General features: G+C 40.9%; 4 protein-coding genes across 6 annotated transcripts in view; all 4 read left to right on the top strand.

The window, feature by feature from the left end:
* The window catches only part of LOC101472851 (homeobox protein Hox-C10a), a 54,549-nt gene extending 31,640 nt beyond the window's left edge, over positions 1 to 22,909 (top strand). Inside the window, exons 3-4 of one of the 2 annotated variants that reach the window (XM_076878151.1) lie at positions 7,569 to 7,610; positions 22,772 to 22,909. The gene's annotated coding sequence lies outside the window, so the exon portion shown is untranslated. Of the gene's footprint in view, positions 1 to 7,568; positions 7,611 to 11,757; positions 11,825 to 22,771 lie in introns of those variants that run through there. The other variant, XM_076878152.1, reaches the window with a different exon arrangement.
* hoxc5a (homeobox C5a) lies at positions 462 to 3,509 on the top strand. The gene is made up of 2 exons (XM_004558802.3): positions 462 to 1,209; positions 2,451 to 3,509. Exons 1-2 carry the CDS (start codon positions 735 to 737, stop codon positions 2,657 to 2,659), a joined length of 684 nt encoding a protein of 227 aa, XP_004558859.1. The 5' UTR covers positions 462 to 734; the 3' UTR covers positions 2,660 to 3,509.
* On the top strand, positions 12,399 to 22,909 carry hoxc4a (homeobox C4a). 2 transcript variants are annotated; one of them, XM_076878155.1, is made up of 3 exons: positions 12,399 to 12,847; positions 13,355 to 13,709; positions 22,772 to 22,909. In XM_076878155.1, exons 1-3 carry the CDS (start codon positions 12,412 to 12,414, stop codon positions 22,773 to 22,775), a joined length of 795 nt encoding a protein of 264 aa, XP_076734270.1. In that variant the 5' UTR covers positions 12,399 to 12,411; the 3' UTR covers positions 22,776 to 22,909. The 2 variants fall into 2 exon arrangements, with proteins under 2 accessions (XP_076734270.1, XP_076734269.1); XM_076878154.1 differs by lacking the exon at positions 22,772 to 22,909 and having other exon boundaries at positions 13,355 to 14,304.
* A 34-nt stretch (positions 22,910 to 22,943) lies between these two features.
* On the top strand, positions 22,944 to 25,817 carry LOC101471202 (uncharacterized). Its single transcript, XM_012921200.3, has 2 exons — positions 22,944 to 23,420; positions 24,674 to 25,817. Exons 1-2 carry the CDS (start codon positions 23,084 to 23,086, stop codon positions 25,195 to 25,197), a joined length of 861 nt encoding a protein of 286 aa, XP_012776654.1. The 5' UTR covers positions 22,944 to 23,083; the 3' UTR covers positions 25,198 to 25,817.
* The last annotated feature ends 1,133 nt before the right edge of the window (positions 25,818 to 26,950 follow it).

Genomic DNA, 26,950 nt, shown 5'->3' with positions numbered 1-26,950 from the left:
TATATTTTTAAGCAATTTTTGTTTCTCCAAAACATGAGACCTGTTTGTTCGACGCCGATATTGGTATGGCACAGGAATTAGCTACTGTTAAGCTACTGTTAAACACGATAACATCCCCGTAGCTGTAGTAATATAAACTCCCAACAACGTTCACGTTTCAAGTCCATCCGCGTAGATATATTTTAACCTAGCTTTATTATTATTATTATTATTATTATTATTATTATTATTATTATTATTATTATTATTATTATTATTATTATTGGTGATGGTGGACTGGCAGCGGGTCCAGGGCACAGAGCTGACCGGTCTTGACCGTCTTGCCCCATACCAGACACCAGATGACGCTCTTGTCTTACTGTCCTGCCCTTTTTGCGCTAAAGATCCCTGCCTGGTCCTCAACAACCAACAGCTCAAAGTTTACCGGACACGTTTCTCCTATTCATCAATATCCCCATTGAGTATCAAAGCCAATTTATGACTGGCCAACATGCGCACGTGATCCCGTACAAATACCCCATATTTGGGCAGCCCACGTCGGATCAAGAATTAAAAAAAGATACCAAAGCCTACTCCACCTATAAATCCTGGATTATTTTTTAGGGCAGACAGCTGTGAATTTTCCAAAAGCGGCAACAAAGAAAAGCAATGATCAACAAAAACAAGGAAATACCCGCAACGTGTAGCCCGCAGCCCTGTCTAGTTTAAAAAGAAAGTGTCGGTGGTAGTTTGAAATGAGCTCTGTTGACAGCTCCAGTCTCAGGCAAACAAGCGAGACAAGTTCTCCTAACACTATGTTTAGTTTCGATCTATCTGGGCGCGTGTCCAGCCATTATGAGGGTGTTAATGTGAACGGGATATTCTCTTGTCCCGTCCCCACGACCTCTGTTCAACGGGAGGAGATGAAAACTAGCCTGCGTGGCAATACGGATATTCCACTCCCGTCAGGACCACAAATAACCATGGTCTCCAGTAGCTCGTCTGTGGACGCCAGCGGGCTCAGCTACGGCAGCAGTAAGCTGCTCGGACGTGGGGCTGGCAGAGACCCGGAGAGAAGCGCAAAATCCGGCGGCAACATGAGCCAGGAGAGCGACAGAAACGCGGATAACACGCAGTCCGTGAAACGAAACACAAACGTGAACCAGCCTGAGGATAGTGAGCAGCGACCACAGATTTATCCATGGATGACAAAACTGCACATGAGCCACGGTAAAGTTTGCATATTTTCTAAAGTGCAGCTAAGATGCTTTCCCTTATTCACCCTTAACGCTACAACACTTCTTTTTGCCCGTTCCAGTGTCCCTCTTGAGTTTTATAGGCCAAACGCAGGAAATAATAAAAACTCGCGGTCATAAATTTTATGACAAAGGCATCCATTGCTCGTAAACCTGCTCTGTTACGGTGAAGATGTGATCTGCGCTGTGATTTATGGTGGCATAATTGGATAAGAGAACAAAAATGCGATAAAACTATGGAATAATATTACAAATGCAGCATTAAGTATTAGTTTTTGCCATGCTTCGTTTATAGACTTGGTCTAGCTATGTGTTTTGCATCAGCACACACACTGTGAGAGAGGAGCTTTAGCCTTAAATTGAACTCTGTCAAACACCAATGCCCTGACCCAATCATGAACTTTTCACCTCTAAAAGATCTGAATAGGCATGCTTCTTCTCTATGCCTTCAAACCACTGGCGTACTGTTGAGGCAGCGAGACGTACAGGGAGCACATTTGCTGCAAAAGATGCTGTTTTTATTATGAGCAAATATCTAGAAACACACTGCAGGGTTGTTGAAATTATTTTATTTTTTCCAAAAGCACAGCTCTGTTGCTTTGCACGCATGTACCCACGGAAATCTGAAAAAAGTATCTGGAAAACATCACTTTCTTCAACCCACTTTTTCTCCCCCCCCCCCCGCCCCCCTCTTTTTTTTTTAATAGTTTACATATCTGCTTCTCCCCCACAACATCCTACTCCAGTGCATCGTTATTAAACCGAGGCCAGGGTTTTATCGAGAGGCCCACATATTTTTAGTTATCAACTTCTAAGCATTAAATCATGATAAGATGCATTAAGTAATATTTTGTATTTTTTATGTTTTGCTGTGAAAGGATTAAGTGGGCCCTCTTCCCCTGCACTGAGCATATTTATATTAAGGGTCTAGTTAACCATCCTTATCTGCATGAACATAAATTTTTATTGCACAAGTCCACAGTAAGTAATATCAGGTTAAAATTAGGTTATATAAAGATTTTTGATCTTTTAAATGGGGGTTGAAGGGGATTTAAATTAATGGATCCTTGCTTGTAGTGCTTATGGGTATCCAGGCTTTGTAATAACATGTAATAGTAATGAATGTAATGATATTATTAGCCTATTATTTATATTCCACTTATTTTTTTCCACTCTAATGCTGCTGAAAGCTAACTTATTTTAATACCACTTCAGAATCGGAGGGTAAGCGGTCCAGGACCAGTTACACCCGCTATCAGACTCTGGAGCTGGAGAAAGAGTTTCACTTCAACCGGTACCTGAGCCGCCGCAGGCGCATAGAGATCGCCCACACTCTGTGTCTAAACGAGAGGCAGATCAAAATCTGGTTCCAGAACAGACGAATGAAGTGGAAGAAGGACTCAAAAATCAAAGTGAAGGAGTAAAAATGGCATCAGCGAACGCGGTGCATGCAGCACGTTTTCCCCCCTCACTGCACAATGCTGGAGTGCCGCCTGACCTTCGGATGAACTGCTAGGAGCAATGACATCACGACACCGCTCTGTGTGCTTCATCACCAATTATGTGTCACTTGCTGCAGTTTGGGACCTAATGTATTGAATATCGCTCACTTTGATCAATCGGTTTACATTTCTAAATTAATTTGCTGCCCATGCGATGATAGCCTCACTTTACTGCACGAGAGGAACAGGGGGTCGAGGGTTAGCTGGAACCGTCCCGCTGCAAAGCTTTGGTCTGCAGTACACTGAAAAGGTGCACACAAACACTAAAAGAAGAAAAAAAATAAAATGTTTTTAAATTATGTAAGCGAGAGGTAACCTGAATAGCTCCCATCTTTATATCACCATGCATCAAAGGGGTCAGTGAATCAAATAAAGTCAAAATAAATACTAATTCTGACTTATCTGAAAATCCTTAGCAACAGTTAAGTTGTCTTACAAATACTACTTCTCTCCATTTTTTTCTTTTTCTTTGAAATTTACTCTGTGACATGTTGCATTTAGGATGCTGTTGAATGTGTGTTCAATAAGCAATGTCCTCGTGAGTGGATTTCGTGTGAAGACACCATCCCTGTTGTCTGTCATATTCTTGTGACTCTTGAATCATTATGTACAATTCAGTGGCTGTTTGTGATAATGTTGTAATGTGCAATGGAACAATTTCTCTTCCCTCCTTTGTAAACTTAAGGTGCCTGATTAACACTGGGCCTACAATAACTGATAGATGGCCTGTTCGTTGATTGTAACCAATAAAGACTCATTAAAAGTAAGGGAATTCCCTGCTGTCAGCATGCACGTTTATTATTATTTATTATTATTATTATTATTATTATTTAAAACACATTTCGAGGGTTGGCTGGCGGAATTCAGTTCACTATCAAAGCCATTTATAAATGCGTTGTCCCATTTGAGCCACGAAATCAACAGATTTTCATTGACTCACAAACGCGCTCGGAAGTCTAAGGCCCCCATAAAACTTTATTGCCCCCTTCTCCAGCACTCCACCACACGCACACTCCGTTTCCTGTTTTGTCAGGGAAGGAAGGGACGCACTTGCCTGTGATAACACTCACCCACGACACAACGTGGATGCAAAACTTTGGTTTCCTGTGACCGCACACTGGCGCGTCATCACCGCTGAGGCCATATGGCTACTTTTGTCATGTCGCCTTGCTCTTTAATCCTGCTATCATTACACTGCTGTTAAAACATCGCTATGTGGTAGCGCTGTAGCATAGCGGACATAAAATCACGCCATTGTTGAATGTAGCGGCAGTTTTAGTAGAAGAAGTGGCGTGACGCAGAATAACCCAAGGTTATGAGGTAATTCTGTCTAGCACTACTTAAAGAAAATAAAAATCAACTCACCTCTTAAACTAATAGCTTCCTATTGACTTCCTTGACGGTTATGAGAACCGGTCAGCGCAGCGTCCACTTTCTCTGCGCTGTGTTGGGCCTAACCTATACATGGACAACGCATTCAATCCCTTTTTGTATGTCTTTCTTTTAGGGTATTTTAAAGTTTACAAGGTTACATATGCCAATTGCCTCAAGCAGGGCCTGTGAATGGTGCATAGGAAGCACGTGGTGTCATTTAAGTGGGTTTTATGGCCTGGAAGAGCTGACAAACCTTCGATATATACACATCATATATAATCTTAACTGTCCGGAATCGCAGCTGCCTGCTTCCCCTTATCGGAGGAAGAAAGGGCTTTGTGGCAGTGAGGATGCAGTACCTTTCTTTGGACTGTGTAGTCGAGTGGTGCGGAGGACTGAGAGCTGTTGCAGTAAGTTGGTTTTTACTTTGCCTACAGGCCTGCGCGCTGTGCCGTTAGCTCACTGAACTGCGTAGTTTTTGTTGTATATATATTGTAACTGAATGTGTGACTGTTAAACAGATTAGAGCCTAAATTGACGCTATGTACTAATTCGCAGCGAGTATTTATGAAACTGTGCCATATTTTTAAGCACCCGGAAAAATGATTGTTTTCACACGTTTTATTGTATCTTTGCTCTTTTTTAATATTCAAAAAGTGTCTCGTACGGATATATCGATCACTGATATTTTGTGTTAAGGAGCCACGTTTTAAACCATTATTAGCCTTTTATTTGAAGGCTGTTGCATTTTATTCTTGGCAAATAACAGAATATAGGCCTACGCACATTTTCATGCGGTGGATGTGATTTGATTCAACAGTTTTCTTCTTAATGTCAGATTGAGAAAATAATATATATATATATGTGTGTGTGTGTGTGTGTGTGTGTGTGTGTGTGTGTGTGTGTGTGTGTGTGTGTGTGTGTGTGTGTGAGAGAGAGAGAGAGAGAGAGAGGGAGAGAGAGAGGGAGAGAGAGAAAGGTGACTGTGAGGAAAATGCAAAGTTCAGGCAGAACTATCAAAAATAATCTGGCGTCCCGTCTCACTAACCACTACACCCTCTCTCTCCCTCTCATTTCCAATATCCCCCTCGTACTCTTACCTCCATGTGACATACGGAAATTCTAAATAAAAGCGCCGTGGTTTCAGACGCTTGGATGGAAGAAAATGCGCTTTTTTGAAAATATACACAACGTTTCGAAGCATATTTTGTGACATTTGTTCTGTGCTGTTCTGTGTTGTGCTAAAAGGTGGCTCTGATGGTTAAAAGAATGCATTAGTCCACAAAAAGAGGCTTATTAGTGCAAAACCACCTGACTACCATGACTCGAAGTTACTGTTTGCACTCATCATCATATTGTTTTAGGGTCATGTCTGGGCCAAAGGAACAGGCTTGAGTCAAAGGCATTTTTGCAGTTCAAATATGCCATTATCCAAACTGAAATATTACGAAAGGCAGCACTAGTGTTAGCTCGAGGCGTGCATGTGCATGTTTTGCAGAAATGTGTTATCAGTCTTAAAACTATGTGATCTTATAACCTAAACGAGTTTCTGCTTTTCTTTAGGCTACATTATTTTAAAAACGTCCTAGAAAGTAGTTCAGCTTAGAAAAGCTGCTCAATGTGTGAAACTGCGAATGGATGAATCTAACAGTAAGACTTTTTGGGTGTGTTCAGCTATGCTGTTAGGCACAAGGTGAATCAGGAATTTACAGGCTGTAAATGCTGCATAATGTGAGAATTAAAAATCACAAAACAAAGTATTTGAGTCAGCTTTCTTCCAAATGAGGAGTTTCGAGGCTTTAGGTTGTGCACAAATGCACTGAAGGCTGACCACTTACCGCATCTCTCCAGTCCTGGCTTTACAAACCTATTTTTAATATTTTCTTTATGTGGAATACGTAAAGTCTGTCCTGGTTTGCTTTCAGGTGTGCAAGGGAAAAATTATACACTTTCAATAGGGGGCACTGTATAACACGCTGCTGTGTGGGTGATACACTGCGGGGGCAACATGTCCAAGTCAGGGCATTGTTAGTTCCTCTTTCTTCTCATTATTATTTTTTATTTCCTCCTTTTTTCAAAAGCAATTTCGTTGCTTTTTTACGTAATACAGACATTTGTCATATCCCATTAACTCCCATAAATCTCGCACTAAAATGAAACAAAACAAAAGGAAAATATTTGTTTTCCTGCAGAAATTACTAGTAAATATATTTTTTCTTTTACAATAAATTAGAAACAAATATTAACGTGTGTTTTGCCACATTCATGGGGCTACAGGGCGCTTATTACAATCGAACTAATTTTACTCTCAGTACTTTTTAGTCACTTTGAATTAAAGACCTGGTTTAACCTCACAAAAACTAGGACAGACCTTTCCAAAAACACTCTTATAGCATCGCAATAAAAGTGAAATGGCACAAACATCCGTTTTCACTGCCATGTTCTGAGCTGTCGTATTCCTTTCTTTGACCTGTGGAGCTGACATTGTCATCATTCAAACCTCGGAGGTCATTTCCGGGTGAACACAAACATCCTTTTGTCTGAGCCCAAATAAAAACCATAAAGTCCTATTACATCGGTTGTTTTGTTTAACTCAGCAAGAATTGATTTACAATGTGAAGACAAACTAGTTGTTTTGTTTTTTTTGAATTATCATTGACTCTCCGCCATAATTCCACAGCGCTCTGGAAGTCCTGGGATTTCTATTCTTAGAAAATTTGCCCAAGGAAATACCAAAATGGTTGTAAATTTACTTTTACTGTCTGAAAATGACCCGTCCTAAATTTCCGCCCTCGGTCCCAGTTCTGCAGCAGCCCTACACATGTCAGAGCTTTTCTAGGACAGCCTCGCTTAAGTAGATAGCAGAGGATATGAGAGGCAAAGGGACGGACTGACGGGTCATTAGGAAAAAAGGAAACACATGCAAACAGTTTCTTTCTGTATTTGAACTTTGAGTGATTTACTGTAGGAAACACGAAGGGAATCATTATAATGAAATACATTTGTGGCTTTCGATTGTATTATATAATCTCCTTTTCATATTTGTATGTGGCCAATTTATATATTTAGATTTATTTTTAGATTATACAGTGGCTTTTTAAAATTGGAGCAAAAAACCGGAAATATGGTACGGACACCGCATATGTTTATGCCATCTTCAAATGCGTGACAAATAGGTTGCTTCGTTAATTTAGAGAACACTGAGTAACATTTTCTTTCTATTCTTTTTTTTTTTTTTTTGAGGGGGGGGGGGGGGGGTGTCTAATACATGTTTTAAAAATAAAATATTAATTGAACAAATTATAAAGCTAATTTCTTCCTCGAGAATTTTATTTTTGCAGTTTGGGTGCAAAAATTCATTTTGTCACTTAATGAGGAAATTTTTTATGGACCTTTATGAACCATTTTGTCATGATTACCCTTTTAATTCTTTTCGTTCTTTCTCTCTATTTTTCAGGCATTTCAACGAGCCAACGTGAGTGAGGCTGCGGATTTAATAGTAAGTGTTACGCATTGCCCCACGCTTATCTGCCTACCTTTATTTGAGAGTAAAGCTTGTCTGGCGGAGTTGCTTTTTCAATGACAGCAACCACCTTAATATCTGCACTTCCACTTAATTTATCCAGACACTCTGGCGTTATGTTCTGTGTCTCGTTTCTTACGATTTCCAACATTGGACGCCTAAACAAAAACTTAAGATGGAATTACCATCCTATCCTCTCAACTTCTTGCAGTGCCAGTTAGCCGGATTTAACTGCGCAGTGAGTCTTATGAACCACATCATTGCTTCGAAACCAACCAACTGTTTATAGGAGGAATCTGGTTTCTGAAACCGCCTCTGCTCCCTTGGCTGCTGCTTTTTAAAGAGTATTCATATCCAACTAGTCTCCAGTCTGTCTGCACTTCATTAAAACTTTTTATTTTAACTGGACGATACAGCTTAACGTTATTACACCTGGGGAGAGTAAACGTGGAAAGGCTATTAGGTTAAGAGTTTGATTAAAAGCGCATCGTAACCGTTTTCATCAGGGAGCACAATATTGCTGCACTGTCTGCATCCAGGTCAGGTACTCGGCCACCAAATTAAAAAAAAGAAAAAAGAAAAAGAGCAGCACTGCGTGGACAGAACGACCTCCACATAGTTTTGCACAGATTTATTTTGTTTACATATGTACATGTGTGAACACGCTTGTAAGGCTGTTATTTTGCAGGGGAGGAAAAGGGAAAGCTTAATTTCTCAAATGAACAAATGAAACATCAAATTAGTCTGCCTGAGGGCCTCATTTTTTGTACTTCTACATTATAACTAGTTATTGAACTAGGTGCACGATCTGAAAGCCATTTGTGGGGAGAAAGAATTCATTGCTGTCTCTCCATCAATAATCCTTGGCAGTGAACTATTGGAACCAGTCAAACGCGAGGGGTGAAACGCGGGTCAGGCTGTCTAACTAATATTAAAATGCGTCCGCCAGAGCGCATGGGGCGAGAGGGAGTAGGTGGTGTGTATGTAGCTCCTTTCACACTGGTTGTGTGCACGACAAACAGCATGTCTTTTGATGAGAATATGAAAAAAATCCAAATGAATATGAGTTAGATTTTTTTGTTACCACTTCTCGGGAGTTCACTGTGTGTGTTGGGGCGGGAGGCTTTGTTAATCAATTTTAAAAAATCAAATTGATGCGCGGGATGCTGGCGGAGAAATATGTAGATTGAGATGTTTTTTGACAGTGTTTGAAGCACCCTGTGCATCACCGCTCTAATCAATTCCATTGATTCACAATCTGAGCATGTTTGCTGTTTTTAATAACCCCGAAACAGGTCACATGTCTGATATTGCATTTTTCATCCGAGGCTTTTCTCATTAGCTTCCAGAGTGGCAGCAAGAAAGGTTACCGAGCGGTCAGTATGGTAATAGCAAGCAGAAGAAATGGTTGGGAACAATAGAAACTTATTTTTCATGTGTGCTGTCACGCCGTCCCTTTGTATCCTTCGTGTTTGTAGCTGAATATTCATATAGGAGGCACCTCAAAGGCAGAGGCTGAATGTTGAGAAAAGAGACCCTTTCTGTTCTCTGCGTACGGCGTCTTTATGCTTTGTGTGTGTGTGTGTGTGTGTGTGTGTGTGTGTGTGTGTGTGTGTGTGTGTGTGTGTGTGTGTGTAGGCATACGTGTGCACTCACGGATATTTTATTTTTAGAGAAAGGACCTAAAATGTGTGTTTTCCCTTGCTTGTAGATGTATCCATAGCAGGAGTGGGGTTGTTTGTGGCTTTGCTTCTTGAATCCTGATAAACAGAATCCGCTTTGACGCACGCTTTCTGTGGTATTTCCACTCTGATGCTTCTTGTGACACGACTGTGAAATGCACGATAACCTGCTTGCCACAGATATTTGCCCGGCAGATGACCTTTTACAGTGTCTAACCTAAAACACATTAGTTGTCTATATGTATACCCTGTAGAACCGAATTTGTGTGAAGTACAAGCAGTCGCAAATACGTCTCTACAGGAATACATGGGCAACTGAAATACCACGCCAGTCGATGAATTGTTCTGCATCTGCTTCCCTTCACGTCTCTCTGGCATTTTTTTCTTCCTGCTTTTGCATATACAAGCATCAACGATGATACATACAGCCTGCATCCACCCCATCCACGGGCTCTGGCAGTGCAATAACGCTGTCACAAAGTGTATTCATAGCTCAGACAGCCACAGATTGTGTAGGTAGGCCACAGAGAACGTGCAGTGTGCGGCTACTACTGTGTCAGACCCTGTAAAACACGTTAGGAACCAGGGGTCGTTTAAAAGTGACTGATTTACGGCTTTTATTGCTCTATAAAACGCCTCTAACATCCTCACTAGGGGTAATAGAAATGTCGTGCGCATTCTTTACAAACAGTACAGCCGGAATTACGATAAGCAATTTCACGTCGTTTTTAACCGTATTAACTGCTGCTGTGAAAATAGATGCTTAACTTGTAATGTGATGGTTTGAATGGAAATATATCATTGTATTATTATTATTATTATTATTATTATTATTATTATTATTATTATTATTATTATTATTATTATTATTATTATTATTATTACTCTCCACCTGAAGACATATATGTGAAACATGGGGGTGTTGAGGTGATAGGGAGGTTAACTTCACTCTGTCTGCCTACAGCTGATTCTGAGAAAACAATGGGAAGCTTCCAGCACATGACAAGTTTATACACCCAGGCAGTATCAGTTTACAATAAAACAATAGACCACCAGTGCTGTATGCCTTGGCTCATGGTCATGCTTCAGCCAGGGTTAGGATGCAACATTTTCAGGGTGGATTTGCCTAAAGGCTGCTGAACAAAAGAAAATGTTGTAATACTTTCAGTGTTTGTATTTTACTGTTTAAATTCTAGTTTGAAGCATTGCGTAACCATGTTTGTTTACTAATCATCGGGATGTTGCATTCTGCAGTTCTTCTTCAGCACTTCTTGTAGTTTCAATGGCCTGTCTCATCTGCCTAACAGTGTTGTTTTTCCTCACATAGATGCTGTTCATTGATTGTTCCTGCGCTTTTATTTGGGCCATTACAAAGCTCAGAAACATGTGCACCAGGTAACAGATAAGGGCTTTTTCAAGCTGTAAAACTGCAGTCAGAAGAAGAGGGAATTAGCACCACTCAAGATCACAAGGACTGGTGGCTGATTTCTATTTACACGTGTCATGAATTGCTATCCTGCATTTAGGACAGATGTTCACTTAGTCAAGAGTGTGTACAGCAGACTCTCTTGTTTGCAGCAACTTCACAGTGACACAATACTGGTCCTGCAGTTAAATCAGCAGCTCATTACACCCTCTGCTCTGTGACATAATAGTGATGTAGTTTCACTGCTGGCTGGTTTGTGAGCTCCTGGTGAATGCTTCTCTGCAGGGTTGTGTGCCCCTGATCTGTGACATCATATTAGTGATATTATGTAAGTTTGATCAGTTGGATGTTTGACGCCTGCTTAGCCCACATTTGTGTTGCAGTTTTGTTGTGTCTATGACATTTTCGTCTGTGGCATGTCAGGGTTTATATTCAAATTTGGATTTATGCAATGTTTTGTTTTCTATGGTGCCTTATGGAAGCAAAGGTTAGAGATTAAAAGAGTTTAGCTTTGTCTTTCTGTAGGATAGAATAGAAGCACCATGGATGCACTCTTAAAATCTTTTATGTTGTAAAGCATTTTGCAGCTTTTGTTCCAACAGATTTTGGCTACTGTGACTTTAAAGCAGCAACCTCAGATACAGAATCCTTCTGTAATTCAGTCCCAGTCTTAATGCTATATACTGGGATATTCATAACTGAGCCATTTGTATCTTTTAAATCTTTTTTGTTATATTTTGTAATTTTGTAATATACTGTATTATTTAATTTAGTTTAGTTAGTTACTGTTCTTACTGTCTTGGAGCTACTGTGGCCACATAATTTCCGCAGGGATTAATAAAGCATTCTGATTCTGATTATTCTTACCAATTTTCATTTAAAAGCTGAAAAAATCCATACAAGTGTGTAGTTTTAAAGAAATTAATATGGATTCGAAATAGATAGACCAAAATTTCTCATTGTTGAAGAACCTGCCACTGAGGCAGATTGTTTCTCTCTGTCCACTTCTGTCCAGCACCACAAATGATCAGTCTTCATCTCCTCAAAAGCTGGAGACCATTCACCTCTCCACCTCTCCACTGACCTACCTATGTTACTGCTGAAATGTTTTATAGGAGAGAAAGAAAGAAAGAAAGAAAGAAAGAAAGAAAGAAAGAAAGAAAGAAAGAAAGAAAGAAAGAAAGAAAGAAAGAATTTATGTGACACAACCCTGGGCTGTGTCACAGCTGAAGCTTTGTTGTCAGAGACAGTCTTTGTTAATCAGGTGTTATAACTAACACAATGACTGGTTTGTTGTTGCACCTCATCCTTGTCCCTTTGAATAATTGAGACCACTGTATTTGCCTGTTATATTTTTTCCTTGGTCAGCAACTAGCTACTAGTTTTGTCCCCAAGATCAATTGCCTTGGTAACGCAGCCAGAGAGAGAGAGAGAGAGAGAGAAAGAGAGAAAGAGAGAGAGAGCGAGAGAGAAAGATTTGTGCCCACAATGGCGACTGTAGGTATGCTAAATACCTCTGGTTCCTTATCCGGGAACTACCTCTTACCCTGCTATTGGGCCATTGGGTCACGTGGTAAAAGTAACTTTACAGGGCTGCTCGCAAGTAGGAGGGCTTTATGGAGCAGAAAAACGACAAAGCTAGAAAAATTATTTTCCACTCCAGAAATTAATGATCATGAGCTCGTATTTGATGGAGTCTAACTACATTGATCCGAAATTTCCTCCATGCGAGGAATATTCGCAAAATAACTACATCCCCGAGCATAGTCCAGAATATTACAGCCGCGCAAGGGACACTGGCTACCAGCATCACCATCAGGAGTTATATCCTCCGCGGGCGAGCTACCAAGAGCGCCAGTTTAACTGTGCAAGCATCCCTGAACCTGACACGCCAAGGGGACATGGAATACCCCATTCTGCGCATCTACTGACAGGGAAAGGGCAACCTGCTTCATGTGAAACCCCACAGTTGTCCATGTCCCCCGCCACCCCACCGGCCGCAACCTCCGCCTGCAACCAAGCTACCCCGGAGCATCCAAACAGCACAGCCTCCTCCAAACAGCCTGTGGTGTACCCATGGATGAAGAAAATTCACGTCAGCACTGGTAGGCAACTTGTGTGTTTATGTTCCCTGCACTCCTCATGCTCCTCTCTCCCCTTCCCTCCCTTTATCAGTCCCTCTGACTCCCATCTCGTTGCCAGCCCCTGCTCCGATAGCAGGGAAGCCTTTGAAATGGCACAATTGAGGCGGATTTACGACTCGGCATTGGTAATTACACCCACCATAAATTTTATAGCCGAGGTATACTCAGGGCAGCCGTATCACCATGTGGCTTCTGCTGTTATGTATTGCGCGATGGAGAGAGGGGGAGAAATGAATAAGAAAAAAATCTGAGCTTTGTAATCTTGCATTAATAATTTAGCTCATAGTTGGATGTGAGTGTCCTCTCATTACGCTGAGAAGTTCTTAACTTCCCATTTAAATTTCTCAAACAGCTAAACATTCATAACCAATAAATCTTTCCAGCCATATCTCAGTTGAGGCCATTCTTGTTTACCCCTCCTTTCCTCCGTTCTCTGTCTCCCTTTCTCTCCTCTTCTCCTTCTTCCAGTGAACTCTGGTTACAATGGGACGGAGCCCAAGCGGTCTAGGACAGCATACACCCGGCAGCAAGTCTTAGAATTGGAGAAGGAATTCCACTATAACCGATATTTAACTCGGCGGAGGCGCATCGAGATCGCACACACCCTGGTTCTCTCCGAGCGGCAGATTAAAATCTGGTTTCAAAACCGCAGGATGAAATGGAAAAAGGATCACAGGCTCCCGAACACCAAAGTGAGATCCTCCTCCTCTTCCTCCGGGTCCAACACAAGCTCAGCAGCCGGCGCTGTTGCCGCTGCCTCGGCCACTAACACCGGGGCCCCCGACGAACTTACCGGAGCTCAGCATGGCGAGGATATTACCAGGTTATAAAACCACGAACCATTACTGGGGGTAGAATAAGAACTGGTTATTTATAGAACACTTATATATTTTGTTTTCGTAGCTATCTTGTGCGGTTTCCTTTAAGTCCAAAGTTATATAAAATGCATGTTATATAGCATGGATTACTGCGAATACCGATGAATTATTTTTACGTGACACAGGGTTTAATTTATTTGAAGTTCAATTAAAATGATGTTTTTTATTAAAAAATGTTTTGAATGAAGGATGAAAAAGTAGAAAAAAATATACATTTTATCAAAATGTTATTGTGGGCCATTCTTTTGCCCTGCTGCCCAAGGTGAAATGCACAATCTATTTATTTCAAACAACACTGGAAGGAAATCACTATAATAATAGTTATTTTTGGTATATAAAAAAGAAAGCTGGAACACACCATTGATCTTGAACTTGTATGTTTAGGAGAATAACAATGTGTGAATTACCTCGTGTATTTCAGAAACAGGATTTTTCTTTTTCTTTTTCAATTTTTTGCAATTTAGTTTTGTAGTGTTGATGTTGTGTTTTAGACCGTTCAAAGCAGATTATTGTGAAATGCAATAAACGGAGTTTAGTGTACTTGTGCTAATCATATTGGTCAATAAAACAGTGAGTGTCTACTAGTTTTAAATACGTTTGTTCCAAGTTCATTTTAGGTAAGGTGAGGTCTACTGTTGCAAATTGGAGGAGATCCTTAAAAGTGTACAGATGTGTGAATACTGGACATTTCACGAGGGAAACAAAAATCACTGTGTTTTTAAACTGTGTTTGTCAATCCTGCAGCTCCCTTTTTTGCGTGTTTATATTTGCAATGTGTACAGACACTGTGTGTGTGTGTGTGTGTGTGTGTGTGTGTGTGTGTGTGTGTGTGTGTGTGTGTGTGTGTGTGTGTGTGTGTGTGAGTGTGTGTGTGCGTGTTAAAGCTTCACTCATAATGGATTGAAGTTATTTCTGAAATATGAAAATGAAATAGTTTGCGCTGTGCAGTATACGTGCAACCTCATCAGTCTGAAGGGCATTCAATTAGACAAGCCACTGAGGCCCTCCAGTCCACACTGCACTGCCTCTGCCAGTGCTACAAAAGAAGCTACTCGCTTCCTTCGTCCTGACTTGAACACAAAGATGCATGCGTTTAATTTAGAGTACATTTGCAATGTGTTAGAGATTTTAGATTGTTGTGAAATTATTCATTTTGTAACAATAGTGGTTGCCCTGCTTTTCTATAGTCCTCTGCGCCATGCGACTGGGTTTTCAAATGTGAAATGAATAAAAAAAATAAAGTCGTGATCTGCCGATAGATTCAGTATAATGCGTCGTGTGGTCTTCGTTAAATATCTGAGTGAAGATGCTGATGAAGTACACTAGTTTACCTTTGGTTTTGTTTTTTAAACATTTTTTTTAAATTGATCTAAAGCAGTGCCCTCTCCACAAAAAGGAATGCTGTTGTTTTCTTGTCTGCTCACTCTTTGACTCTTGCTTGTATAAACACTTTGGCTCATTTGTCTGCTGACTCCCCAGTGGGCAGTTTGCCTCCGTAGTATGCTGCAGCTCGCGAGACTGTAGAAACTTCAAAAACGGCGCTAAGGCGTCTCTGTGCAACGTCATCGTGCGACTTTCATCTGGCAGGGGGACCAACTCACTGCAGGACTCTTTGCTGCTGAAAACCTGCTGGACTGATGCAATAATTTGAAGAAAGTCTTTTTAACTGAATCATCAACTGAAGTGCCTGAAGTGCTTTCATTTTGTCTCCCATTTTCCCCCCTTTTTCTTTTTCTTTTTTTTTTTTTTTTTGGGAAGAAGGATTTCGGTTTAAAAATGGCTTGAGTCCAAAGACGCGCAAGAATTTGATAGATTATTGAAATTGTGACATGAATAGGCCTTATAAAATGCCTCGCGTAGTGGGAGGCAAAAGAGCACAAAAGGATGAGGTATTTTCCATCATCAATCTTTCCCCATAGAGCTTTGTGCTCTGTTCTGGAAAACAGCTCTGACAACAACCAGTTTTGATCTTATCAAATATTATGTAGACGGGGTCGCATCCTATGCCACTTTTCTTTTTATTTGACTGCTTTTCCCACAAATGTGAAAGTTAAGTTGGACTTTAAGCTGGACCAAAGAGGTTCAAACCTACTTTTTGGACAGGGCTTTGGATAGGCAGTAGAATAGTGGTGAGACGGCGCTGAAAAATGAATCCAGAAGCCTTTATGTTGCTGGACAGATTAGAGAAATTAATGTGCTCGCCACAGTCCCAGCATCCCTCCAGCCTCTTTCTAGGCCCTGTCGCCTCCATGTCGCGAAGCTGAAAAGGTACTTTATTGAAGTTTGGGGGCGAAATGGTAGAAGGCCGAGTTCACCTCGGGGACACATTTTCTGTCCCATTAGGCTCATTTCAGTCTGGATGGCCGACCTCTCCAACCCTGTGACCCAACTCACTCTCTATACGTGTACCTTCTGTGTGCGCCCTCGCTGGTCCCCTTCGGCCTCGGCTTTCTTTTCTGCGTTGTGCCGATAGAGAGGCCTGCTGCGGGGGATCACTCAATGTGTTTCTTCTTTTGTTAATTTGGCGGGGTGGGGGCGACGACACTGGACAGGGCTGAACTCTCGGACGGTTCTCTTCCTTGCATCCAGCAGAATTGCAGGATTTCCACACAGACACCTTCTTCTTTAATTTAACAATCTTTCGATCTCCCGTGAAGTCGTTTCCAAATCAAAGTGGCAAAGTTTTGTGGTAACCTTTACTGCAGTTAATGGAGTGGCAACATACATATATAAATATTTTTTTAAGTCTGTCTGAGAAAAGAAGGAAAGGAAGAAATATTGTTTTGTATACGTATTTAAAAAGTTATTTTTTAAATTGAAATTATAAATAAGATGTAAACAAAACTACCCTTTTAGTTCCCTGAAGACCCCATACCCAAACAGGAGCATTTAAAAAGAGTGTCTCTTGATGCAGTCACATGACTCCTGTGTGGCTTAAGAGAATAGCTGGTCTCCGGTCAGCGCTTACATTCAGACGTGAGCTGCCAATTATAGATGTTTCTGACAGTACTGGGACAGTTGGTCATTTTGATTAGTTTATGGACAAAGACCTTCAAAAACCTTCAAACTTCCCATGGAGGCTCGGCACTTCCCCAAACTTGTATTTTTAGCCACATGCATTTTTTTCCCTGACACAGAGGAGAGCGAACTTCAGAACAGATTACTAATTAAGTTTTGTTAGAAGTAGAAGATGCTCGAAAATATAAGCGATGATGTCAACACTTGAGATATTATTGATGGGGCAAATCACTACCCGCTTTTTTAAAAATGATATTCGAAAACTCTTATCCGGTTTTGCAGGCAGATTTCAGCGTGTTAGAGCGCTTTGATCTTTCTGGTGTGAACCAAATATTCAACGTTGATGGAAAAATATTCAACAGCCCGTCTTCCAGGATAAACAGTTGACACTGAAAGCCAAACTAATCTCACCGTCTGTCAGTTGTTTATGTGATAATTCATCCTCCTCATCGTGTCTGTACAGGTGCAGCTCGAATTACACTTCGAACAATGACGACATGTCCCTCTTTGTTTGAGCTCTTGTAACTGAAGATTTGCGTTAAATGGAATGAGAGTGTATGAGGCACAATTTGACTTAGCGTTGCCAGGGATTTAACTAATACACCTGTATTAGGCGTTGTCTGATTTATTATGGGAATAAACAAAACGTGCGGTTTAATATTATTGCTATTCAAACAAAAGGCCAGTCAGTCATAAATCAGTGTCACTCTGCTGCTTTTTGTTTTTTGTTTTTTTTAACTTTGTTCTTATACACAATGGAAACTTTTCCTCATAGCAACACAAATGTTTAACTGCATTAAATTTAACGATAGAAAATGAATCATCGCGTACACAAATATTTTCGTTTTCTCTTCTCACGTGATCCAAGAAAGAGCGTAAACTTCAAAGTAATACGGCCTTACCTGTGACAAGATCTACACGAATGGATAGCAGTTTAATTCTTTAAGTTTAGAATGAAGTATTTTTGGTTTCACTCCATTCAGCTTTTTAGGTCATGGTCTTTTTTGCCTTTATTATTTTGCCCCCGCCCCCCGGGCTGAATCTGAAGAATTCATTTGATATGAGTTATTGTTAAACTCACCGCCTTTCAGAGATCTGGTGCATTTTGTGTGTTTGAAGTTGAGTGTATAAATTCCTCAGTCTCTACTCAGCTAACTGGTTTCGTCTCTGACTTGAGACTGTTGAATCACACATGAATTTCAGCTCACATTGCACTGCTGCAGGCTGCATGTGCTTTACGAGCACCTCAGGCGAGGACTTTCTCTGTGAAGATATATGTATGAAAAAAGAAGAACTTTGCACACAAACACCAATCGAAATGTTTGAACAAACCCAAATATGAAACACGGAAGCGCCTGTGTTGTGACGCTTGCGCGCTTGATTGCCTGCTTTTGTTGTCTGCGCCGGGTTAAGTGCAAACTGTTTCAAACTCGTCCCAGGTGAGTGTCTTCTTCAGTCACTTTGGTTTGTCATAAAAGGTCCGGGCCGGTGCATTGTTATCCTGTAGTGTGTTTAAACGGCAGCCATGGCAGCTGCATAAAGGCTGAGAGTTGAAACAGGGGTCATGCTGCTATTTTCCAGGGATAGAGAGGCTGTCTCACATTGACCAGCAGTGGGTGTGTCATAAATCCGTAAATCTCTCTCCTATCCGTTCACTCAAGGGAGCAAATGCGTCGGCCTGGTGTGTGCGCGCATGCGTGGTGGAGGTAGAGTTTGATTAATTTACATAAAACTAGATTTTAAAAAGCCATCAGAAATGTTAAAAATGATTTAGTGTCGGCGCTGGAAAACATTTCAAGCAGGAGACGACGAAGCAGCTTGGACTGGTGTCCCACTGTAGAGTTGACATCGCACAGGAAATGATGGCCTGGATAAACTTACGAGTATACTTTCTGTCATCATAACGCCTCGCTGAGAAATATTTAATTAGCCCATTTGCTGCATCGTTGAGGACCTTCGAAATTACAGTCATTTTCTTCCGTTAGAGGTGTCACAAGGGGCCCAGACAGTCACTAGATTGAGTTATGATTATGTTATTCGCTTTTCATTAGCAAAAGTGTTCTGAATATGCGATCCTGAGACTATAGATCCATGATTATGCAGAAGTTTAGCGAAATGCGGTTTTTATTTGATTTGTTCTCTGAAAACGATTATCCGGTGTATTTGCGTGACCACCAGTTGCATATCATGCAGAACTTTGAGCACTTTGACAGCTGCTGCTGCTGCTGCAGTTTAACTTTGTGTGTACTGTATTTGATTGGATGTTAACGCGAAGGGTCAAATGACCTCTGTTATCTAAGATGCAGGACTTTAAAATAAACTATACAATAAGTAAACAAATAAATACCGCGTAAAGCATGTATATTTATCAATTAAAGGAAAAAACAACATAAAATGTCTTAGTAAGGTACTAGTCGCCGGAACAGATTCTATGCAACTTGGCATCGATCCTTCAATTCTCCTGAACTCTGCTGGAAAGATAAGCCCAGTTTTTGATTTGAGGATGATGGTGCGGTGGAGGTCACTAAAATCTCCCATAGGTCTTCAGATGATTTGAGCTCTGATATGATAAAGTTTGAGTCAGACCATTCTCATACCCACTAAACCATTCAGTGACCTTGTGCCCAGTGGATGGGTGAGTGATCTTGTTGGAAGAGACCCCATTTGGGTAGAAATTGTTAATCAAAGGATAAAGATGATTACTTAGGACAACTTTTGCACACTTCCTTCTAAGCTAACAACTGGATCCAAACAATGTCAGTAAAATTTACCCCACAGCTTGAAGCCACCTGATCTTCTTACTGGAGGGGTTAACGTTCAGGTTTTCCCTTTAGGTTGTTCTGTATATAGGTTTAGATAGATAGATAGATAGATAGATAGATAGATAGATAGATAGATAGATAGATAGATAGATAGATAGATAGATAGATAGATAGATAGATAGATAGATAGATAGATAGATAGATAGATAGGCCTAAACACTCAAAAACAAGCAAAAATATTTTGAGTGTTATTTTAATTATTGCACTTTTAAATTGCACCTTTTCAGTACGGTACTGAGGTTTGTCTCTATTCTCCAGACTGGCCACGATTTACATCAGAGTTAGGCCCAAATTAATACTTCATGTTAATGCACATGCTTATAGGAAAGTCGGGACTAGTTTGGGAAATTGTCATTGTCTGTCTTTTACTCACTTATGAAGTGCAGTCTGCAAACTCTAGTCTTTTCATTTCACTCTGCATTGTTTACAGCAATATAGGGCACCGGGCCCATAAATCTTCTCCTTGCTCTGCCAAGACAGCGCCATTTGTATGCACCGTTTTAACCGACAGCATCCTCTGCCCATTAACGTCTTCTCCCCAGCTCTCTCTCAGTCTCCCTTTATCTGCGGAGCTCTGTCCCCTGGAAATACATTAACTGATCCGTGCTTCCTTTGTGCTTTGTGAGCTATTTATAGATTTTTTTTCTTATATGGAAGATATATATATGTGTGTGTGTGTGTGTGTGTGTGTGTGTGTGTGTGTGTGTGTGTGTGTGTGTGTGTGTGTGTGTGTGTGTGTGTGTGCACTTTCCCGCGTGCCCATATATATGGGGAAAGACAGAAAAGAAAAACGTAATTGTGTTGCATCTGCCGGATTTCACCGTTTGTGCGCAGCTGCGGATATTCTGCAGTACCATTTTCTGTCTGCGTTATTGTTGTGAAAAATAAAAGTTTATAGACAATTTCCTTGGTTGTTTGTGTCAGCAGGCGAGAGAGCGGAGAAGGTAAGGAGGAATTGTAAAAGGGTTGACACCCAGAGCGACCGGCGCGCTTTTGTGTGAGAGAGAAAAATGATTTATTGCCACTGAGGCGGTTCAAACAGAGTTCACGGAGAATTGTGGTGGAGGCGCGGAGGAGCTAAATTATGGTCTTGCTGAGCTAGTATATCATAGATTCTATCTCCAATTCAGAGAGTATGTTCAAGGGTGTGAGGTAAGGAAAACAAAACGAATTTAATTACTTTCCCCACTTTCAGTCAGTCCTGATGTACACTGCCTTATTCAGCTGATAATAACACTAATGCTGCTTTTACTACTAATAATAGATTTATTTATGCGTGAGACGAAAACACAAACATATGTCAGGGTTTTATCAGTTTATTTAGTTTTGCTGGCCCACATTTACCTCACAGTGGAAATGACAAATTTAACCTTTAGCCAATTTAAATTTAAGTACTAAACCTTTCCACAGACTTTATTTAACTGGCTACAATTCAAAAGGGCGGAAAAGAAATATCAACACTGTAGTTTTTAGTGTCAACAAACATTTTTAATGCCTCAGCAGTCAAATTGAAATTATATTAATGTTGTAAGCATTGTGCTATGGCAGCAGTTGTTTCGTGTCCTTGATTTCATATAAAATATTTCATTACGTAAAAATAAATTCAACTAATAAAATAAAATAAAAATAAAAAATCTCAGGATGTGACACCACTCTAAAGGTTCAGGTAAAACATCGGTGATAGTGGCAGCAGGGGTGAAACGGAGAAGGAGGAAGGCTCCTCTCTTTCCACGCAAACCCTGAGTGCATAATCCATCACCTCTGAGACATCTAAAGAGGGTTTTCTCGACAGCTTTGCAGCTTTGTACTGAAACACCAGAAGGAGCTTACATCCAAAACATGGTTCAGCTAAGATTAATACTGGCTTGGAATATTCAGTATAGTCTCCCAAACCTTCTCATTTAGAACATGTTTTAGGGAGCACTATTTATAATTTTGTGATAGATTCATTATTCTCGTTATGTGGCCGTTTTGCATAAAATTGCGCATTGCTGGAATTAAACAAACACGTTTTATGAGTTCTTTTTCCCTACAGTATAACTCAGTTAGGCCACAATTGATGTAGCTTTTATACCAAATAACTTCTCCTAGAAAAAAATATTTATTATGGGTTTTAAAATGAAGTTGAAAAATTCATATTTTATTTAGGTGTTTTACGCCTTCATAGCGAAGTCCCAGTTGTCTTGGATGTTTGACACTGTGGCTGCAAATAGGCGCGCAAGAGCCTTTAACTGAGCATCTCATGTTTGGGTTCACGCCTTCGTGCAGAAGGAGGAATTTAATTCCTCCAAAAGATGTCCATAGTGTTTGAGTGTTGCCTCCTGGAGCCACCGTCAGTGGACTCGATGCTGTACAGTGATGCCTGATTAATGCAAATGCGTTGAATTGTCCTGTAGAAAAAAAACATCTTTGACGATTGCCTCCTTTGTCTTTGTGTGGCAATGACTGTCATGTCTTTGTTTGACCACTCCCAGTGAATCCCATTAAGCCAAAGCTACACTGTTATAAACACACGCTCTGTGTGTTTATAAAACCCGCCGATTTATAATAGGTATTTAAATGCGTTTCAGACTAAGTTATCCAAAATAAGCGTAATGATTTCGTTTTACAGACTTGAAACAGATTTACTCCAGTTAGTGCCCCTAGTAGAATGAAAATACGCGAATAAGCACCATTATTTATAATAGCGTTTGACTGGGGAAAAAACAAACAAACAAACAAGCAAACAAGGAGCGCAATTTCTTTTTTAATAATTTTACACCTAGAAAAGCTTCAGCAGAATAATGAGCTGTGATCTATAACCAGTTATTAACCATCTCTTATTCCACCTCACAGACGCGTATTGTAGCGCAGAGGAAAAAAGTCCTCGCATCGTATTTGTTCAAACCTACCACCAAAAAGTTCAGGATGTGTGGCTGCGAGCGGCGGTTCCTTCAAAAATAAAACGAGAAAATGAGTCCTGTCAAAAGAGTAACAATATTACAAGAAATCTGCGCCCAGTTTCTAATGAAATGCTCCTCACCGCGCGTGTAAGCTTTGTCTGTCTCCCCCCCTTTCTCCTAATGTTTGTTTCTCCGTTTAAACACATCTCCCTCTTTCTCTTACACTGATTACACAGTCGTTTGGCGTCTTTTCATATTCCATTATATATATTTTTAATATCCTAGGTAAAGAAATGCAGGCTGCTCATAGAAATGTCTGAAGAAATATGGCAGAAGCTTCCTCTGGGTTCCAAGTTGCCGGCGGATTACTTTCCAACTCCAAAGCTCCGTCATTGGAGGACTGCCACACGTGACCACGGCGCCCTTCTGGTAAATATTATTCAATTGTTCCAAATGGTTACTCAAAGTGCACTTTCCCGCGTGCCTTTTTACATTCAGGTTAATTGTGATCGAATATTAGATAGACACACGTCCTCGCCTTTTACTGCTGTTGAGGGACTCCTGGTTTTATTTGAAACAGTTTGATGAGCTGGGTCCATGGACCCCCAACAGTTTGCCCTCCCACTGCAGCTGCATGGCAACAGTTTTGCTATGAGCTCTGGACAGGTGCCAAAATTAAGCGCGGGATACAATGAAGGAGGAGGAGGAGGCCAAGAAGCAGAACTTAATCAGCAAAACATGACCTCCTCTTCTCGTGTCAGTTCCAGGTTGAACCCAGATGAACAATCTGAGTGCCCACTGGAGCCCGTGGTTCACTGCCATGGCAAGGGCAAGCTGGACATCAAGAGCAGGAGCTGCAGTCTACTCACCATCTGCCGCTCAGAAGTAATTTTTCCCTGGATGAATCCACGGACCACTGGCTCTGAACAGTCTGGTAACTGGTTTTGTTCATTATCTGTGCCTTTTTAAAGCTGACACTGAGTGTTCAAAATATTTGTGACACAAGAAGCTTCATTAGGCTCTTTACAAACACGTTTTTCCCTCTTTTTAAATGTTTCTTTTTTTCGACTGATATGTAACTCAAACACTCACTGTCTTTGTTACCTTTCTTTGGAAGCAGAACAGCTACAGCAAAGTAACTTTTCAAGAGTGGTCAAAGTCATCTGCTTGATCACACTTAAGAGAACTTTGTTCTAATGTGAGCGCTCTTTCTGCTTTGTCAATGAATGAGTGCTGGTGTTACTGAACAGTTAACCAAATGCCACTGTCATGCTCACAGCATACGGGGCTGTTTTTCCAGTCCTGCAGGCAAAGTGATGTTCCAAACAGACAAGCTGCAGCACAAATGCTGCACAAACACTTCTTTTAATCCACAAAAAAAAAAGGGAAATAAGCACTCTGCGATCTGTCATCTCTTGACACGGTCTCAAAATGGATTGTATCAGTTCATTAATTCTATCACATCACGACTATAGAGGCGAGTGTGTTTATTTTGAGAGCAAAATCTCCATATATTTAAAAAAAAAAGAGAGAGAGAAAAACTTTTTGATTTTTTTTAATTTAATGTTGTAATCATGCTGGGTTTTTTTCTTTCTTTTTAAATCTTTGAAATAGTTAAACTTTGCTGTGTCGACATGCTGACATATAACAAGGAAGCAGTCCTCCAGTGCGGCAGATTATTGTTATATAGTTTTCACTATAGGTCTTATTAAGTATCCATTAACCCTGGCTTTGTTACATTATTATCAACAGAGCCTGGTGCTGCTCATATACATGTCAAATTGAATCCCTAATGGTGGTTATTTTCAGTGGTGGTCCCAAGGTACCTTTTAAGTGACTGAGATGAGGATTTGACAGGTCTGCTTCCGTGTGTAGCTCTGATTAATGTGTTCTGTCAGGCAGCCGTAGTGGCGTCAGATGTTTCCCCCAGACTGCTTCTTCGGGAGGTAACTTTCCCTGAACACATGACACAGTAGACAGCCAGTCTTGTATAGCGTCTCAACCGTGACTGAATGTGCAGGAAGAGCTGAGGGCTCTTACTTGGTCACAGGTTGATTGTCTGAGGATTAACACGGGCCTCCCTGGCACTTGAAGTCTTCCATGTGCAGGTTATACATTTCAGGATAGAACTGTTAGATGTTTTCCTTTTAACACCCTCTCTTCTTTATGTGCTTCCTCCATCATCAGTCAGCAGTGGCATGGCAGCTGGTCTATCAGGTAGAGGAAGGCAAAGTGTGAAGAGGGAGAGGACAGCCTTTACCAACAACCAGCTGCTGGAGCTGGAGAAGGAGTTCCACTTCAGCCCTTACCTGTGTCGTCCTAGGAGGCTGGAGATGGCTGCTGGGCTCCAGCTCACTGATCGTCAGGTTAAGATCTGGTTTCAAAACCGCAGGATGAGGTACAAGAAGGAGCAGAAGTATGGAAAGATGACAAGTTTATCTCAGTTGGCCACCTGCAACCTGTCCCCCAGCTCAACCTCCTTTGCAGACCACCTGAATTTTCCAGATGCAAACATTGTTAGAACTTCCTCCTCCTCAGACTTGCACGCCTCTCTATTTGGCTCTTTCAGCAACAGCAATAGTGGTCAGTATATTCAGCCATCAGACCTGGCCCATTTGAACTGCATACTTCCATCTGTTGCAAATGGTCCATCGGCCTCCTTTACGGGCATAGATAGTCATCACCATGCTGGCATTTCAAAGTGGCCCTAGGGCCCCATAATGGCCAACTCCTCCTGTGCTCATCAAAATCTCAATATGATACATACTTTCACTTACTTATGAAAGACTGGAGGATGAGTCTGATCAGCAGGGTTGAAGTTCCCTCAACACACCCTTTCAGCATTCATGGAACATTTTAATTAAACCATATGAACACATCTTAATTAAAGGAAACCTACAGCGATATCTTTTGTGTTTCTCAAACACAGTGACTGAAGACTGCAGGGCCTCAAACTTGCTGTGCTTTTTGTACATACACACAGCATGCACAAGACATGAAGTAATAATTACATGTTTTTGTTCTGTAATCTTACGCGTGTATTGCGCATGGTTAATGCATGCATGATGTAGACTTTTGAGTGAGTTTTCCATTGCCTTCCTGTTGTCAGACAATTGCTAAGTGGTTGTCATTTTCTAAGTGTTACATTAGGATTTTTGTTTTCATCTAAATAGCAGGTTGTGTGAAATATTAGTAAGTGTTAAATGGGCAAATTAATGTTCGTTTTGAATGATGTTATATTTTTGTTAAAACTATTAAATGATACGGCAAGTCTTTGATACTTCTATTGATTAATTGAGATGTCACCTACTGTACAGGCTTAATAAATGAATGTGGGAAAACTGTAGCTCTTGTGCAATGTTTACCCTATTCATCGCTGATTAGACTTACATTTTTTTTTCTCCAGCAGTATTTTTATGATTAAAGATTCCTGGATTAGATCCCAAATGTAATCAAATTAAGGCGTGCTTTAGATTCACTGAAAACTCCGTAGTATTGTGCATTCATGTTGCACAGTCCCGCCACATAAGCCTCTCCCTCACTTCTGCCTATGAGTTCCCCACCATTAATCACTGAGACAAGGCAGTCTTTCCAGCACTCCAACCACAAGCTCTGAACCCATTGGGCACCATGACAAGATCTCTTGCCTCCTCCTTCCCAGCCTTTGCCTTTTCAATAGCCAAATTGTAGTGCTGCAAGTTGGGGCTGGCCTCCCACTCAGGGGGCATGTTAGTTGTGTAGCGTAGAAGCCCTTCCAACATCCTATAGGGCTGCACCAGAGACCAGTGGCATTCAGTCACTTATGACAACATATTATCTTAAAGAACAATGAGAAGACTTCTTTTTTAAATGGCGTTGACTGTGTCACTGTGACATGTGGATTCTGAAATGTAAACAGAGTCATGGAAGGGTTATTTTTAATCATCTATTTTTGATTTTAAAATTGGGGGGGAGGGCGTTATGCACGCATTTGATAGAAGTGGGTCACATGTTCTCCTGAATCTCCAGAGTTTATCAGATAGATTGCAACTTCCAAAGGAGCAATTCCTGTCTTATTCTTGATAACGTGAGGCCTGGTGTCGATACTGCGCACGAGTTATAAGCATGCTATGTGATGTATAAGAGTTGTGTTGCTGTAAATGAGCTATCACAGATGACCACTGACAGCTATGAAATGGGGGGGTAACAAGGAAGTTGATCCCCTAGTTGTTCTGGATGGAATGCCTTCCTGCTCCTAATTCATCGCTTCATCAGCTGGCATTTGGTAAATATTTGACACCATTTGCAGCACGCCTCAGTAGGTGTCAGGGGAGTTATATAGCACCTATAAGTCTATGAACATTTCGATCTAAATAAAGCCACGTCCACACCACATCTGTAGAGAAGAGGTGGTGACAGCTGGGTAATTTAGGAGAAATATAATAAAGGGCAAAAGAGAGAAAGACACATGGCAAGAAAAGTTCT

This window comes from Maylandia zebra, linkage group LG20 (genome assembly GCF_041146795.1).
Source record: "Maylandia zebra isolate NMK-2024a linkage group LG20, Mzebra_GT3a, whole genome shotgun sequence".
In the NCBI taxonomy this organism is placed as follows: Eukaryota; Metazoa; Chordata; class Actinopteri; order Cichliformes; family Cichlidae; genus Maylandia; species Maylandia zebra.
This window is presented reverse-complemented; position numbering and strand designations above follow the sequence as displayed.

Excerpts from the sequence above, each read along its gene's own strand:
- hoxc4a (XM_076878154.1), top strand. The coding sequence starts at position 12,412 with ATGATCATGAGCTCGTATTTGATGGAGTCTAACTACATTGATCCGAAA. Across the intron at positions 12,848-13,354 it reads GAAAATTCACGTCAGCACTG|TGAACTCTGGTTACAATGGG; the intron begins GTAGGCAACTTG and ends TCCTTCTTCCAG.
- LOC101471202 (XM_012921200.3), top strand. The coding sequence starts at position 23,084 with ATGGACCCCCAACAGTTTGCCCTCCCACTGCAGCTGCATGGCAACAGT. Across the intron at positions 23,421-24,673 it reads CACTGGCTCTGAACAGTCTG|TCAGCAGTGGCATGGCAGCT; the intron begins GTAACTGGTTTT and ends CTCCATCATCAG.
- hoxc5a (XM_004558802.3), top strand. The coding sequence starts at position 735 with ATGAGCTCTGTTGACAGCTCCAGTCTCAGGCAAACAAGCGAGACAAGT. Across the intron at positions 1,210-2,450 it reads AAAACTGCACATGAGCCACG|AATCGGAGGGTAAGCGGTCC; the intron begins GTAAAGTTTGCA and ends ATACCACTTCAG.